Below are 17,732 nucleotides of genomic sequence, written 5' to 3' on the forward strand. Positions count from 1 at the left end.
AATTGGTTTACAGTTCAGAATTAGTAAACATGTTAGGAAGAGATTATGGGGATCAGGGCCTAAGAAGCCAGACCACAGTTTACCTGCAGTAACAAAGGAAGCAGGCAGGCAATGGTGTTAGCGCCAAGCCAGGAAAGAACCTGTGATCAGAGCTAATCCTTCTGAAGACTCCAAAATCCCTTCACCGATACCAGCCAATGTTGAGTTTCCCGAGAGGAACAAGTGCACATTTCTTTCCTGAGCAGAAAGTAAACGTCCCAAAGACGGCTGCTCCCACAGAGGGGAAACCGGGCTCCAGGGGCGATGAATCCGAACATGTGGTGTTTACCAGCCATAAAATCATGTGGCTACTGAGCTGAGCTCCAGGCAGCTCTACCAATACAGTAAACACTTTGCCTGATTGCTTTGGGGAATCGGTTGTGTGTCCCTGCCAGGTGAAACTGGAAACCACCATTTGTGGCCTCGCCCATTGTCTTAATAGATTCTCTCACCTCACTGCTTCTTAACTGCTCAGAGCCAAATATCACTGCCACCCCTTCCCTCTCCCACATCTCCCTCTTGGGCATCACAGGCTGCTTTAACTCCTGAGGAACACACCTTGTGGGCACACTGGGTTCTGCAGACTGCAATAACACTGTAACCCTTAGTACTACCACCCCACTCCTAGGCCCAAACAGTTCCAATGCCTCGCTTCTCTGTGGCCCTCAAGTTTATCGCTGCTTACCTACCAGGTGGCCTGGGACTTGTGCCCTTTTGTTCCCCTTTCCTAAAGTAAGGGTGGTACCTGGTGAAGAACCATTGCCAATTCCCATTACTAGGCTGCTAGCGGCACAGCATGAGAAATGAGCAACCCATGCCATACCCTGGGCCTGACTGCTGGTGTTGCCTCTGGAGCAACAGAACTGACTCCCCGGCTAGCTGTTTACCATTGGTGTTCCTCGCCCTTCATCGAGGATTTCCAAGGTGTAGTTCAGGCTGTCCTGACCCTTTGGGGTCAAATAGACTCACTGGCCACCATAGGATTACAAAATTGGAGAGGATTAGATGCACTAACAACAGAGCGAGGTGGTCTTTGCCTTTTCCTAGGCAAGAAATGTTGTTTCTATGTTAACCAATCAGGTTTAGTGAAAGACAAGATCAACAACTCCAGATCTTCAGAAACTTAAACAGCCAGATCCAGTGGATTACCGATAGTCAGACATGGAACTGGATAATGCCCTTCTTAACCCTTCTCCTCTTCTTTTTCCTAATCCTACTAACTGTGCCCTGCCTCATAAACCTGTCTAGATTTCTTCAACAACAGAGCCAAAAGACTTCTAACCAGACTTTCAACCAGCTACAATTACAGAATTACCAGCCCTAGCTACAGAGCCAGAGACCTGCAGCACCCGGTTACATCCTGACGACCAAGATCAGGATTGCCCCCCAAGAACCTCGTATCCCCATTCAATGGGAAGTAGTCTAACCTTTTCCTTTGAGGCTGTAGGTATCCCTTGACTTCCGACTACGGGGACTTCCTTTCCCTTCAGAACTGTACACTTATGCCCTCACCACGGGCATGGGAGAGCTGGCTCCACTCTTGTCTGAGGGGTGTGGTTCCAGCGGCCAGCGGCCAGCGGCCAGCGACCTGGACTGACCAGCTCACTTACCACTCAGGCACAATCCAGGGCTCATCTACCAATAAATGACCTACCTGCTGGAGCCCATAAAGGGCCTGGTCCTGTGGAACCATAGCCCAGCTATTCCTAGTATACAGAACAATCAGCAAGGACATAGGAAGAGGCCAAAAGATCCCTGAAGATAATGGTGGCATTTTGGAGAGATTTCTACTCATTGGTGTTGTTGGAAGAGGCCACTTGTTTGTTCCCAGCTGCTCAGCCCCGAAATAACCACACAGAAACCATATTATTTGCAATATTGTTTTGGCCAATAGCTTAAGCGTATTTCTGTCTAACTCATATCTTAAACTGACCCATCTCCATTAATCTTTGTATCCCCACGAGGCTGTGGCTTACAGGATAAAGTTCCAGCGTCTGTCTCCGGCAGGGACTACATGGCTTCTCTTGATTTTGCCTTCTTCCTCCCAGCATTCAGTTCAGTTTTCCCCACCTACCTCCGTTCTGCCCTGTTATAGGCTCAAGCCAGCTTCCTTTACTCATGAATGGTAATCAGAGCATACAGAGGGGAATCCCACATCACCTTGGTACTTACCTAAAATTGTTACAGAAATTAATTTGACAAAATACAGCTTGTGGAGGAATATTAACTGATGACACACAGAACTGAATATTTAAATAAAATAGTTTTATTTATATTAAGTTGCTTTAAAATGTCAGGCATTTAATAGATGCTAAATAAACAGAACAGGTTGTTCATCTGCGTTCTCTGGTGATAAGAACACAGGCATCAGTCACTTGGTTTGGGAAATGAATGGGGCTGTTGTAGGTTCTCCTCCTCCATCTGCAATGCTTCATGCTGGTACAGTTAGCTCTCAGCAGCTGTAAACTTCCCCTCCACTTTCCCAAGGTCCCCTTGCTTCTCTAAATGCTGTGTGCCTGTAAACTTGTTTTAAGAAGCAAACTAGAGAACTATAGAATGTCCTTGGGAAGAAAACAAGGATATTTTAAAATTATGGAGCATGAAAGTTCTTACTGAGATGATGAGGGATGAGGTAAAGCAAACGGTACAAACCGGTTACCTGGCAGTGATCCAGAAACTGAGCTGAGGGAGAGAGACAAGGGATATAATGGTGATGGTGATGATGGTACCCGAGTAAGGGAACCACAGAGACCAGTGTGTGTCGGGGAGAGACACAAGCACACAGGAACAAACATGAATAGCTGAAATACAGCTTGGTCTGACAGAGCTTTAGAGGTACAGTACTCTATCAATCAACCCTCAAATGTCATTCCTCTGCCACAAAATAATGGGTTGCATCTCATTGAAGGCACACCAAGTTTAATCAGAAATGTTCTCTGTGGTCCATAAGGCAATGGGCACAATCGATAGAATCTTTGATTCCCATATACTAGTTTGCAGCTATAGGAGCTACACTTTGAGTAAGTTGGAAATATTTCAAAAGCTAACTCTGAAAACTGGCCGCTAAGGATGAACTATGTATGTGAACTAGGTATAATGTACCTGAGCTGTCTGATATCTGCACAGCTCTGGAAACCTTGCAGTGTTCTCTGATCCGAGCTACTTTAAGAGGGTAGGGAAGAGCTTTGATTTGGAGATGCAGCTGGTAGCTGCCAGGGCAAGTAGACAGTGGCTACTGTAACTTCATAACCTTCCTCTGAGAACCTCACTAAACAGTGAGGTGCAGGATAAAGTCTTCATAATGACATCCTTAATTGGAAGAACACAATGATCCTCCAGCAGGACACAAAAAGGCATCTTGAGATTGGGACAAAGGCAGGCAGGCTTCCAAACCCAGAAATCTTAAGTCTACTCCTGCTGCTAATACAGGACACCAACTAAGAAATAAAGCCAAGAGAAACCCATGTCGACTCCTCTGATGAACCCGAGTCTCGAAACAGCTACTCTTGAGATGGCCACATAGAATTCGTACGCCACCAACAGAAGCAGAAACCCATGCCCATCTCTGCCTTACCATCGAAGCAGGGACTCTCCTTGAGACTTGTAAATCACAAACCAGGGCTTCTCTCTGAAGCTGCCTGAGATACTCAGTTTGGAGAATTTAGTCCCAAAAGGTCGGGGCGGGGCGGGGGGATATCCTAGGTGGCTGGCAGAAGCCTTCAAAATTTTTCTTAGGAAGAATTTGGCTTTAATTCCAACCTCAGAGAATATTCCCAAATCAAATTGTAAGGGAAATAAGGAGCGCACAGCAAAAATTCAGAAGACATACAAAGAACAAGACACCAAGAATAAAAATAGTAGATGGGGCATGGGAGCGGTTGTGGAAAGATGGCACAAGAATATTTGCTGCTATTGCAGAGGACTCAGGTTCGATCCCAGCACCCACATGGGTGGCTCACAGCTGTCTGCAACTCCAGTGCCAGGGGCTCTGAAGCCCTCTTCTGATGCATGTGGTCCACATACATGCATGCAGGCAAAATAGTCATACATACAATAAAATAAATAAATCTTTAAGAAACTAAAAATAAATCAATAAGTAAAAATAAACATTAAAAAACAATAGATGAGAAAGAATCCAGATACTGGAATGATGAGATACAACATCTGTAAATCTATATAACAAATCCACATGCCCCAGGAACACACAGAAAGATTTTGACCCCTGGCAGAATCCAGGAACACACACAGTGAACCCAAAATGAGATCTTAGTTACACGCATTGTTTAAAGTGGAACTGCTCAGGATGTACATGTAAACACTGCACAACCCCCAATTCCAAACTAGGCTTTAGAGAAACAAACAAGTATCCCAGGATGTTCACAGCACTCGTGTTCCTCACAGAAAAGGAGAAACCCTGGAAAGAAGCCCACATCACCAACACGAGGAGATCAAGTATCATCTAGTCCCACAATGCTGCCCTGCCGAAGAGCAGTGCAAGTGAAGGCACCTCGCCACGTACATCAATGTAGACAATTTGCAAATGTATTGTTGAACAAAGGTAGAGCCATGATACATGCAGTATGAGCCCATTTACACCAGAATAAACCGCGTACATTGCTTAAACATGCAAGGGTGGCAAAAGCTAAAACCACAGGCTAAAGAACTATGAAATTTAGAATAATGGTTATTTCTGGGAATGGGGGGTAGCAAGGAATTATAATCAAGCCAGAGCAATGAGGTTCTTCTTTTTGAGTTGTGTATGCATGTGTTTGTGTATGTAGGACGTGTGTGTGTGTTGAGGCCAGAGTTCAACTCCAAGTGTTGCTGCTTTGGGGCTCTCCACCTGGTTTGGTTTGGTTTGGTTTGGTTTGGTTTGGTTTGGTTTGGTTTGAGACGGGGTCTCTTCCTGACCTGGACTCTCCAAGCAGGCTATGCTGGCCGTCTAGCCCCAGCGTCTGCCTGACTCTGGCCTCCAGCAAATAGCACTATAATCTTGTGCCACTGGGCCCACTTTAAAAAAATGAATTCTGGGATCCAACTCTGGCCCTCATGCCTTCGAGGCAACACTCTATCAACTGAGCTACCTCCCCAGCTCAGCTGAGGATTTTCTAAGGTATTTGATAATATTTATTTAGGTATCTATGCATGGTACTCTATTAAATATCTACTTAACATGGCTGAGACCAGAGAATGCTTGAGCCTGAATTTGAGGTCAACCTGAGCAATAGCAACAACATACGTATCTTTGCTCCCATGACATAGGCACAAAGACAAAAGTAAATAAGGATGCTCCTCAAAGTTCTGTAGCTGTGGAACCACCTGCTAGAGTTCCGTGTTGTTCACATTCTCAATGCCGGCTTCCTTGGCCATAAAATAAAAGGGACCCATTTTGGACAGCAGTTCCTCAGGACTGCCGTACTCCACAATCTTCCCACTGTCTAGGACCATTATCCTGAAATAGAGGAGAGACGAGCTTTAGAGAGTGGTGTGTCAAAGCTCACCAACTGTAAGGACAGCCAGGACCACGTGCCAGTCAGCAGAACAGGGGCAACGTATGGACTTCAGCAGTGAGCATGCGCAGAGAGGACTCCATGTCTAACCCTGAATGGAAGGGGCAATGGAGAAGCGTGCGTGCGTGCGTGCGTGCGTGTGTGTGTGTGTGTGTGTGCGCGCATTACAAAGTCCATGCTGTTTAAGGCACTTGGATCAAAGGGGGCTCCTTCCTCTGCAAATAGTTGTAATACGCCAGAGTAGGGACAGCTGAGGCTGGGGCGGTTGGGAAGGTCTATAGGTCTATGCCCGCATCTGTCACATGCAAGACGAGGCTTCCACCTTCCCGTAGCTTCCTAGTTTATCTTTGCCCCCCCTCCCCATTTGTTTTTTATTAGCTTGGTTTACAGTTTGGGCTAAATGTATTAAAACTGCAGGGCCCCAGGCTCCAAATGACACTGTTAAGCCCCCTGCTGTGAAATGCCTCTGAGCTTCTAGCTGGCACTGCAGCTGTTGCTGGGATTAGGTTCTGACCCTTCACTCCTGTCACTGTCCACGATGGTGTGCACCTGTGAGCAATGGTGAGGCCCTTCCCAACACACTGTCCACGATGGTGTGCACCTGTGAGCAATGGTGAGGCCCTTCCCAACACACTGTCCACGATGGTGTGCACCTGTGAGCAATGGTGAGGCCCTTCCCAACACACTGTCCACGATGGTGTGCACCTGTGGGCAATGGTGAGGCCCTTCCCAACACACTGTCCACGATGGTGTGCACCTGTGGGCAATGGTGACGCCCCCCCTCCCCCGCACACACACACACACAAACACACACACACACACACACACTCACTTGTCACTGTCCATGATGGTGTGCAGCCTGTGGGCGATGGTGACGACGGTGCAGTGGGAGAACTCATTCCGGATGGTCGTTTGAATAAGGTTGTCTGTCTCTAGATCCACCGCAGCTGTGGCCTCATCCAGGACCAGGATTTTGGATTTTCGTAGCAAAGCCCTGCCCAGGCACAGGAGCTGCCTCTGCCCTATGCTGCAGCCAACAGAAGAAGTCACACATAAGCCCAGAAGACTGGGGAACCTGTGGCTGGGCTCAGTCTCATGACCCAGGTCAGGCGCTCATCACCTCCCTTTGGTCACTGTTTAAAACCAATGCTTTTCAGATTTTCTCAGAAGACTTACCAGAGAATCTTGATTAAAAAGGTTATATTTCTGGGTCTCCCTGTAGGGAACAGACTAGAGGTGTGCATTTTTAATAAGCACTCCAGATAATTTTTGTATTGAAGCAAGTTTGAAAAAACGTTGGCCCAGAAACAGTGCTTTGTGTTTGGCTATAGTGGTTGCAACATTTTTAAACCAACATGAACGCCCCAAGCTCGCTACAGCAGTGTGTGAGCTGACACTGTGGTAACAGGGGTGGCACTGCAGTAGGGTGCCCCAGTGGCATCTATCTGTGACCTTAGCAAATGCATTCATTATTTTAATGTGTACTTCTAGTCGCAAGGCTAATTATTTGTTCGAGGCTTTCTGCCTTGATTAGAGACAAAGCCACCCAATGAGCCTGGCGTCTTGGTGTGAGATGCAATGTATGTGGAATTCAAATATACTTGTAAAATGCAAATAGCTTCAATTTGGTAAAAGCCGATAATGAAAGCTGGACCTCTTACTTACACAAAGGAGCTTTGGGAAATGATGTGAGGGAAAAATTTGGGAATTTGCTAATCACCCTTCCCTGCTGTGGTCATTAGGGATTGCATTAAACAGGGGACGGCTAGACTAATGTTCTGTAAATCTCTGTAAGAGAATTTATGCAGGAGACAAGAAGTCACCCGAGATGAACCTCAGTACATGTTTGTAGTGTGAGGCCAGGCACACTGCAGAATTATTAACCTAGCTGGCCCACTCTCCTGCCCAGGTCAACGGGACTCTGATAACAGCTGGCAGCTGCTCGCTCGTGCTCCTCTCCCCAACATTTACCACAGATACTGCGAGCCCTTTGTTCCTCCACTCATGCATGTAAGTTTTAACGCCCTAAACCAAGCCTGAAACACAGGTCTGAATTCAAGGCCCTAGAAAGAGTGGTGAAGTGACTCCCAGCACAGACAAGAGAGGGGGTGTCACTCTCACATCCTGACACAAGGTCTCCCATGTCCCCTCTGCAGTGTGAACAGCAATGCCATTTACACCCCCATTATGTTTCATGTACTTGGAGGTCCAGGGCTATATCTGTGTTATTCTGTGTCCCCAGTGCCTGGCACACGGTAGGTGTTAATATGTACTTATTGACTGCATATTTGAATGGCCTTACAGCTGTGTAAGCCTTGCTGGCTCCTGTCTGTTGCCAAGGGAAAGCAAGACGGATGATTTTCACTACCAAACCAGGAAAGTGCCCCGTGGGTGAAGTCACCTTAGTCCTGGGTTCAGTTGGCCTGGGGGACGGTCTGGACACTGGGACTTAAGTTTCCCAGGTGAGTTGCTCAGTCTGCTTAGGAACCAGAGCTCCAAGCAGGTCTCTCAAGTTCCAGCATACACACAAGCCACTGGGAATCTTGCTAAAATGTAGATTCAGAGTAGTAGGCATAGGGTCTGGGGGTCTGTGCGCATATGCAGCTCCTAGATTCTTCCAGAGCTTAGATTGGTGGTTCTCAATCTGGGATGCCTTTTCTAGCCTATGGGGATCTTCACGTCCCTGCATTCAGTCTGGGTTTCATAACCAAGAGATCAGGCTCTGGTTGCACCGAGGGAGCTGGCTATTGCTACCAAGACTCTGTTGAGTGTTCTATGGTTCTCCACAATAGTGGCATTTGCAAGCTCACATGATAGAATGCCACATGAAGGGCACATTTAATAACAAAGGTTTTCAAGTGTTTCTAAGCATTTTACATCTGTTTTATCATATTTTTGCTTTTTGTTTTATTGAGACAGGGTTTCTCTGTGTAGCTTTGGAATCTGTCCTGGAACTTGCTTTGTAGACCAGGCTGGCCTTGAACTCACAGATCTCTGCCTGCCTCCACCTCCTGTGTGTTTTACACATTAGGAATTAGATCTACACAATGTAAACCCCATAACGCCAGGCCATGTCTAACACGGGAACACAATGAACAGTTCCCCCACATTGTGTCACTGCCTGTGGAAGAAGTGGGTTACAAGCCATTACCTCAGGTTGTCCCCACCCTCTGTGACTTCATGATACAGCCCAAGTTGCAGGCCATCCACGAAGGACTTGAGATGAGCCAGTTCCAGGGCTTTCCAGATCTCCTCATCCGAGTATTTGTCGAAAGGGTCTAGATTCATCCGCAGACTCCCGGAGAACAGGATGGGGTCCTGCAAGTCGAAGAAAGGCAAGCTGTTAGGGATGATGTCAGCACAGGGCGTGGCCATCCTTTGTGGCCAGACATGGTCTGAGATGAACTCTTGGCAAGAAGCTGACTCGTGGCTGAGCTCCTCTCACACCTCCGAAGGCCCGGAGTGTCTGCGTCCGGAGAGCTGAGCATGGGGTAAGAGGAGTCCATGGTTTGTAGCTGCTTTCTTCCACTCTGGATCTCCCTGTAGACATCCAGGCTTACTGCCACATCTCTTTAGGAGATGAAAAGAAAATCCCTCCCCTGAAACAAACTGCTGGCTTAGAGATAGAGACTAAGAAGGTAGAAGAAAAGGTGTAGTCGTCTGACAAGAAGCCGTCTCCTACATTTTGAAGAGGTCAAAGAAGAGAATGTACCAAACTAACAAAACATGGGGGCTGAAGAGACGTTTGATGCCCAATCATCAAACCTGAGTTTGGACCCTTAGCATCCAATAGAAAGTTGAGTGTGGCCTCTCCAGCCTTATGCTCAGCCCTGGGAGGGAGAGGGGAACAGACAGAGGATATCTGGAGTTACTGACCACGGACCTCGCCAGAAATAATGCTGGAGAGGTGGCTCTGTGAATAAAGCACTTGCTGCTCTTGCAGAGGACCTGTATGCAGTATCCACAGGGCAGCTCACCGTGTTTAACTCCAGAGGATCTGGCGCCCTCTTCTGGTCTCTGTAAGAAGCAGGTCCACATGCAGGACACGTACACGCAGGCAAAATATTCATAACACATCAAATAAAAAATGTTAAAGCAACATTAAAAAACCCTAAACAGCTGAGCCGTGGTGGCGCATGCCTTTAATCCCAGCACTCGGGAGGCAGAGGCAGGCGGATCTCTGTGAGTTCGAGGCCAGCCTGGTCTACAAGAGCTAGTTCCAGGACAGGAACCAAAAAAAGCTACGGAGAAACCCTGTCTCGGAAAAAAAAAAAAAAAAACAAAAAAACCAAAAACTAAACAAACAAACAGCAAGCTCCAGGTTTCATGGAAGATCCTGTCTCAATGCAGTGACTGAAGACGGCATCTGACGGCACACACCAGACATCAGACAAACAAATCCTCCATAGGCGCTTGTCCACAGTGCAGAGTAGAGGCCTCCAAGGCAACTCTGACTTTGGTAGGGTCCATAGAGCAAGCCAAAGGGAGGTCTTTCTTGCTGATACAATAAATGTTCCACTTGCTGGCAAAAACCTGCAGCAAATTCCCTCCCCTATCTTTTAGCCGCATCAAATGGGGGATATAAAGCTTAATGGCTTCAAGCTTCAGCAACAAAATTGCTACTGCTAATTACGAAGGTCTCAGCAAACCGTGATGGGCTATGGAACCGCGCAAATAATCATCTGCTCTGTTTGACTGCTGTTGTGTTGCTGCCACCTACCGGTCAATTCTGGCAGCCACAAAGAAAGCGCAAAGTTCCAGAGCTCTTCTTAGAAGCAGGGTCTTAGGGGACTAGTCTGGAATCCCGGTGTGAAATTGAATCCTGATAGCAACAGGGTCTAGAATCATCTAGGAAACAGACCCCTGGAGGTATTTGAGAGGGAGTATCTAGACTGGGTAAACTGAGCCGGGAAGACACCTTAAACACCAGCCGCATCATCCCACGAGGCGGGGTCTTAAACGGAGGTGAAAGGAAAAACAGCGGAGCACAAGCTCTCATTTCTACTTGGTGGGTACAGATGCAGTGCGCCAGGGCACATTCACGCTGCCTCCTTCCCACCGCGATGGACCATGTCCCTTCTCAAACCCAAATCAGCCTTCCTCCCGTCGCTTCTCGTCAGGTCCAGTGACAAGAAGAGTAACTAATGCAGCCATGCGAGTTGTATGGCTGGTTGAGTTCCTGTCAGTGTTTCTCTCCTGTGTGTGTTAGAGTAAGTTCAAGGGCTGACCTGGGGGATGATGGTCAGTTTCCCGCGAAGGTCGTGCAGTCCGATGGAAGCGATATCTATTCCATCAATGATGATCTGGCCGCCTGCAGACTCTAAGATTCTGAAGAGGCAATTTGTGAGGGATGACTTTCCAGCTCCGGTCCTGCCCACCACACCAACCTGTGAACAGAGTTCATATACATCTGGGTCTCATGCAGTTCTTGGAGAAAAGGTACCCTGTATAGCCACATTGTGATAGTCACAGGTGGAACAAACAGAAAGAAAGAAAGAAAGAAAGAAAGAAAGAAAGAAAGAAAGAAAGAAAGAAAGAAAGAAAGGCAAAACGCCTTATATCAAACATATAAAATGGCTTTTAGTCTTGAGAGAAAAATTTCCCAGATGTCAGAAGCAAATGGTTCTCTCACACTCCTCCTCGGTTGCTGTGGGCTGAAAACAGTGACTGGAAGAAACGGACAAGCTCTCAGCTGTTGTTGTTACAATTAATCCTGGAAATTATAGCTTTATTCCTCTTAATTTTTTTATTTTATTTTTTTATTTTTTATTTTTTTTGGTTTTTCGAGACAGGGTTTCTCTGTGGTTTTGGAGCCTGTCCTGGAACTAGCTCTTGTAGACCAGGCTGGTCTCGAACTCACAGAGATCCGCCTGCCTCTGCCTCCCAAGTGCTGGGATTAAAGGCGTGCGCCACCACCGCCTAGCTTAATTTTTTTTTTTTTAAGTAGGGGGAAAGGAACCTTTCCTTTGGAAAGGAAAAGCAGCAGTGACATTTGTTGCCAAGCCAGATGACCCGAGCGCAATCCCTGGACCCACATGATGGACAAGCTATCCTCTGCTCTTCACATATGTGCGTGTGCATACATACACAGGCACGCACCTGCAAACTCACAACATAAATAAATAAAATGTACTAACTTAAATTTTTCTTACTTCTTTTTTTTGAAATAAAATTTAATTCTTTCCTTTCTTCCCTCCAAACTGTTACTAAACCATGATCTTTTACAAACCCATTGCCTTTTTCATTCATTGTTACTACATGCTTACATGTATATATACATATATACACATATGCATATGAATAGACACACATATATTCCTAAATATAGCCTGCTCAATCTGCATAATGGTACTTGTGTTATGTTGTCAGAGACGACCAGCTGGTGTTGAATAACCTTTGGTGTGCTCTTCCCTGGGGAAGACCATCTCTTCCATTCCCAGCATCCCTTAGCCACCTATGGAACACGTCACAGACTTTCGTGTCCTCCTTGCTCAGGGCCATGCTAATCTCTGTGTCCTCTAATTTTACTACACGTGCTGCTGAGGGGAGAGCTAGGTTTATTTGTTTGTTTGTTTTTGTTTTGTTCTTCAGTGGAAAGAAGGAAAGGCTTGTCACCAGAAGAGAAACCTGGTTCTCAGCCTCCTTGTCTAGACTGGTTGATGTGTCCACATTAGACCCCAAACTGTGGCGAACAAGAGCTCTGTAGGAAGGGTACTCAGCTTCACGGACCAGGAGAAACACTGATAATTCCCTCCTTATGGACAGTCATCCACACCATTTTTCTCAGCAATTCTCCCTCCAGGCCTGATGCTCCCCCTTTCTTTCCCAGGTTCTTCACCACACATTATACCCTCAGGGGGTGGGCCAGCAGGGAGGCAGGATCCAGCCCGTTATTATCCTTACATGTTCCCAGACTGCAGGAAGTACCCTAATCTTCTCCCTGCACCCAAATGATGGAGAACACTCTCTGCTGACGAGGCCTGATGGCCAGAACTCTCCAGAGCTGTCTTCATCACCTACCTTCTCGGTGCTCTTGATGTGGCAAGAGATCCCTCTCAGTACCAGATCCAGCTCAGGCCGATACCGTACTTGATAGTTGTTAAACTGGATCTCACCTTTGCTGGGCCAATCTGCTGGAGGCCTCTTATCGGTCACCCAGGGTGCCTAGCAAGGGGAGAGGATGAGGAGAGGCGGGCACAGTAGCAACTCAGCAAACAAACGGGACTCGTGTCACATGACAGAAAGGTAGCAGGCCCAGTAGCTGAGTGAGCTGGGCTTTTCTCTTCCAGAGGGTCTCTAAGTTTATTCAATGAAGAAGTGCTATCCTGCAAGGTTGCTCTATGAATTTCCAGAAAGACACTGCCATTTACTAAATCATTTCCTCGTCTTACATTTGAGGAGATTAAGTCCTTTGAGTTAGAGTAAGGGAGGCTTTAAAACGACATGATGGTGCCAGAAAGATGGCTCAGAGGTTACTATCACTCATAGTTCTTCCAGAGGTCCTGGGTTCAGTTCCCAGCAACCACATGATGGCTCACAACCATCTGTAATGGGGTCTGATGCCTTCTTCTGGTGTGTAGGCAGAACACTGTATACATAATAAATAAATAAATTTTTTTTAAAGATTTATTTATTTATTATGTGTACAGCATTCCTTCCATGTGTGCCTGAATGCCAGAAGGGGGCACTGGGTCTCATTATAGATGGCTGTGAGCCACCATGTGGTTGCTGGGAATTGAACTCAGGACCTCTGGAAGAGCAGTCAGTGCTCTTAACCACTGAGCCATTTCTCCAGCCCTAAATAAATAAATTTTAAAAAAGAGAATATGATTAAACTGGGTGGTGGTGGTGCATGCCTTTAATCTCAGGAGGCAGAGGCAGGAGGAGTTCTGCAAGTTTGAGGCCACCCTACAGACTCCAAAGCTACACAGAGAAACCTTGTCTCGAAAAACCAAGGGGCGGGGAAGACAACATTAGCCCACTCAAGGTGTTTCTAAAAATGAAAATGTCCTCTCAAAAGAACTTCATGGGATTCTTCTGAGTTTCACTAATTCTCACCTCATTTTCCACATTTATGTATTCATTTATTCGCTCAACAGCCACAATGTTGGTCTCTGCTTCTGACGTCATTCTCACCAGCCAATTCAGGGTTTGTGTGATCTACAGAAGAAAAAAAAAATTATACCAAACATACACACAGACACACACACACACCAAAACAAAAACAATGGGAAAAAAAACTCTTAGGCTGAGAAACTAGCTCAGCTAATCAGCTGTAACACAAGGTAAACTGGGAGGTTCCTTTATATTCAGGACGGTGGTGATATAAAAAGACAATTCTTATTGAATTCTTATTTTCTTAGCTGAGAAATAAGACCTGTGCACTGATTGACTGGGTAACAGGTGAGTACTTACCTGCGTGGTGCTCACAAAAGGGCATTGTGGCCGGGCAGTTGGTGGCGCACGCCTTTAATCCAAGCACTCGGGAGGCAGAGACAGGAGGATCTCTGTGAGTTTGAGGCCAGCCTGGTCTACAAGAGCTAGTTCTAGGACAGGAACCAAAAAGCTACGGAGAAACCCTGTCTCGAAAAAAAAAAAAAAAAAAAAAAGGGCAATGTGAACTGTGAACAATTCCGGGCTAAAGCTCGGCTGAGGAGGCCGGCTCTTGGTAAGGTGGTACCAGAGTTCAGGTCTCCTGCAAACTAGCGCTATTTATGGAACTGTTGTAGATGGCACTCTGCAGGTGGGGGATACCATGAGAAAAGACTCAGGGCATGAAAAGGCTTTCAAAAACGCTGCCTTCTGTCTCTGACCTCACTCTTAGCCATCAAGGTGGGATAGCCCTGTGGACCCGTCTTCCTTTACACAAACTCTGGATGTCTCCCCGCTACCACACAAACATATCCAAGCACCAATCAGAGATTTGTCATGGTGCAGGCTAGTCTACAATACAAGGACTACTCAAGATAGGAGCTTCTTTCAGGAGAGGAATCAGGAGTTTGCACATCTGCACAGGAGTTTTGGGGAGGGAACGGCAGCTAGAGAGCAGAAGGCCCACGATACAGGATAGGACCATGGTGACTTAGAGTAATAACTTTGTATGGGCTGAACCACACCTAACTGTAGTTACAGATTAGACTTTACTTTCATCTAAGGGTGTCCTGACTTTGCCTTGTCTGTCCTGAAGGAGAAAGGGAAGTGGTACAAAGAATCAAAGTGACTCTGGAGAACAACATTGTTTGGGGTGCGCTATCATGGGCCTCATTAATGTCTAATGAAGACAGTCCTATATAGAGCACATTTGCGGCCATGCAAACCTCTGGGACAGTAGCTGTAGTGCTGGCCACTGCTCAGATGCTGGGAAGTAAAATACCAGCATGCATCCCTGCTGTGCTGGGCGCTGCAGCGAGAGTCACCTGTGTTTCTCTCAGGCTCCCTATAACAATTTGTTTTACTTGTTCTGTGATATAAGAGATGCCAACTCAGAGTTTTTTGTCCAAAGGATTTTCTGATTACAACTATATTCTGGATAAGAAATACATAATCTTTGCTGATTAGAACCAATGAAGAAGGCAAAAAGATAAGAAACCATTAAGTAGAAACATAAAAATTGCCTTTTTAAAGTCATAAGAACAGTAAGAGTTATGCTCACTTTGCCAGACAGTTCTGGTGCTCACTTAAATGAGGTAAGGAATGTACCTATGGGTAAAGATGTGGAGTCAGGGTTTGAGCCCAGTCTTCCTAGTCCTTTTGGATGAGAAATAATAAAAGACATGGGCTCTCAGACTTAGTTTAAGATTAACTGACTTGCCGGGCGGTGGTGGCTCATGCTTTTAGACCCAGCACTCAGGAGGCAGAGGCAGAGGGATCTCTGAGTTTGAGCCCAACCTGGTCTACAGAGTGAATTCTATCATAGCCAGGGCTACACAGAGAAATCCTGTATCAAAACAAAGCAAAACAAACAAACAAACAACAACAACAACAATGGAAGATTAACTTAGCCAAGACTTCAGACTTACATTGAGGGCATTGGACAAAACAAAGCCCACAGCTTCCCCGGTTAAGGTATCTTTATAAATAACCAGAAACAAGGCTGCAAAGAAGACAACCAAGTTTCCAACCAGCTCCAGACGAATTGCAAGCCACCTGTAGAGCAACGGAACCAGAAAGAGAGGTGTCATTAGTCTCTACTCACTCATCTGAACCAGGAACTGGGGAGCCCATAAAACACTGGGGACAGGGACGGTCGAATTAGGGGAGGGACAGAGAGGGAGAGCAATGAGAGAGATATCTTGATGGAAGGGGTCATTATGGGGCTAGGGAGAAACCTGGACATAGGGAAATTTGCAGCAATCCACAAAGATGACCCCAGCTAAGACTCCTAGCAATAGTGGAGAGGGTGCCTGAGCTGGCCTTCTCCTGTAATCAGATTGGTGGTTACCCTAATTATCACTACACAACCTTCATTCAGTAACTGGTGGAAGCAGATGCAGAGGGATTCACAGCCAAGCGCTGGGGTCGAGATCCTGGAGAGCAGTGGGAAAGCCGGAGGAGGGATTATATGAGCATGAGGGTTGGGGTGGGAGACAAAGGGGTGATCCAAGGTCATGATGGGGAAACCCACAGAGACAGCTGACCCTGGCTAGTGGGGGCTCGTGGACTCTAGACTGAGAGCTGAGGACCCTGTATGGGACCGAACTAGGCCCTCTGAATGTGGATGACATTTATGTGGCTTGGTCTGTTTGTGGGACCTCTGGCAGTGGGACCAGGCTTTATTCTCTGGCACATGAACTGGTTTTTTGGAGCCCATTCCCTATGGTGGGATACCTTGCTCAGCCTTGATGCAGCGGGGAGGGGCTTGGTCCTACCTTAACTTGATGTGCCAGGCTTTTTGGCTCCCCATGGGAGGCCTTATCCTCTCTCTGAGGAGTGGAGGTGGGGAGGCAGGAAGGGGAAAAGGAGGGGAAACTGTGTTTGATATGTAAAATGAATAAAAAATTTTAAATAAAAAAAATCATTCTTAGAGGGCTTGACTGGTATACTGTGCTCTTAGGAGCTACCTCAATTTGATTTAGAAATACTTAAATTCTTAATAACCCAATAAGTTGACTTTTGAGGGAAATAAGTAGCATTTTAAAGGGTCTAGAAGAGTTTCCTAAACTAAAGGAATCCTACAATGCAATATTCCCCAAAGTACCAAGCTATAAAAATTAAATAGGGTAAGCGCTGAAAATAAAACATACAAATTCATCTAAAATATCCTTAGACATTATGGAGGAGATTCTGATTCAAGGACCACATATGAGCTAAGCATCTGTGTTTTTTTTTCTTTTCTTTGAGACAGACAGGGTGTCACTATGCCGCCTTTGGCTGGCTCGGAGCTTGCTGTGTAGACCAGGCTGGCCTCTAACTCACAGAGATCTGCCTACCTCTGCTGGGATTAAAGCCCCGAGCCAGCAGCCTGGCAAGCAGCTGGGTTTTAAATGAATGGTGTTGCCTTTGACTAGCATAAGGAAGCAAAGGCCTAGTGGATCCACAGAGAGCTAGAGTCTGAGTACCTGTTTCAAGTGGAGAAAAACTGGGAGTGGAAACAAGTTAGGTGTGAACTGGTCACGGGGAGATAACCTGGACTCCTAGGGAACTGAGGGATGCATTGTTTAACATCATTCATGAAAGTTAACCTTCTCAAATCAAATATACTTACCTTAATTTGTATCAATAATTCTAGTAGGTACTATGATAAGGATCATTGGGTTTACTCAGAAGTCTTTCCTTCTTGGACAGTCTCTAAGAAATCAGACCTCTGAGCCTGCAGTGTGATAACTAACTGATCCTCACTAGTCTGCCCTTAACATCACAAGATATCCTGAAAGCCACCTAGGAATTTCACCTCCCCAAACCTCTTTCAACGGCATACCTAACTGCTTGCCATGGTCTGTTGATTCCTAGTCTGCTCAGGTGACCTTTTCTTTTCTTTCTTTTTCTTTTCTTTCCCCCCTTTTTTTTTATGTTTTTACTTATTTATTTTCTTTCTTTTTTAAATACTTTGTTTTTAATTGAGCTATACATTTCCCCCTCTCCTCCCCTCCCTTCCCCCTCCCCTCCCACCCTCCCTTTTTATTTCTTGTCACCAATGTTTTCACCTACAAATCCCTAACTCTCCTCACGCCTCTGCTTCTTCTG

General features: G+C 46.2%; 1 protein-coding gene across 1 annotated transcript in view; it reads right to left on the minus strand.

Annotated features, from left to right (window-relative positions):
* Positions 1–5,334: 5,334 nt before the first annotated feature.
* Positions 5,335–17,732, minus strand: part of Abcc2 (ATP binding cassette subfamily C member 2) — a 60,606-nt gene continuing 48,208 nt past the window's right edge. Inside the window, exons 26-32 of the mRNA XM_057777204.1 lie at positions 15,569–15,695; positions 13,608–13,709; positions 12,570–12,713; positions 10,778–10,936; positions 8,701–8,867; positions 6,382–6,576; positions 5,335–5,491 (exon numbers count right to left, since the gene is read on the minus strand). Coding sequence (XP_057633187.1) covers positions 5,362–5,491; positions 6,382–6,576; positions 8,701–8,867; positions 10,778–10,936; positions 12,570–12,713; positions 13,608–13,709; positions 15,569–15,695 — 1,024 coding nt within the window. The 3' untranslated portion in view covers positions 5,335–5,361. The remainder of the gene's footprint in view (positions 5,492–6,381; positions 6,577–8,700; positions 8,868–10,777; positions 10,937–12,569; positions 12,714–13,607; positions 13,710–15,568; positions 15,696–17,732) is intronic.

Source organism: Chionomys nivalis, chromosome 8 (assembly GCF_950005125.1).
Source record: "Chionomys nivalis chromosome 8, mChiNiv1.1, whole genome shotgun sequence".
Taxonomy (NCBI): Eukaryota; Metazoa; Chordata; class Mammalia; order Rodentia; family Cricetidae; genus Chionomys; species Chionomys nivalis.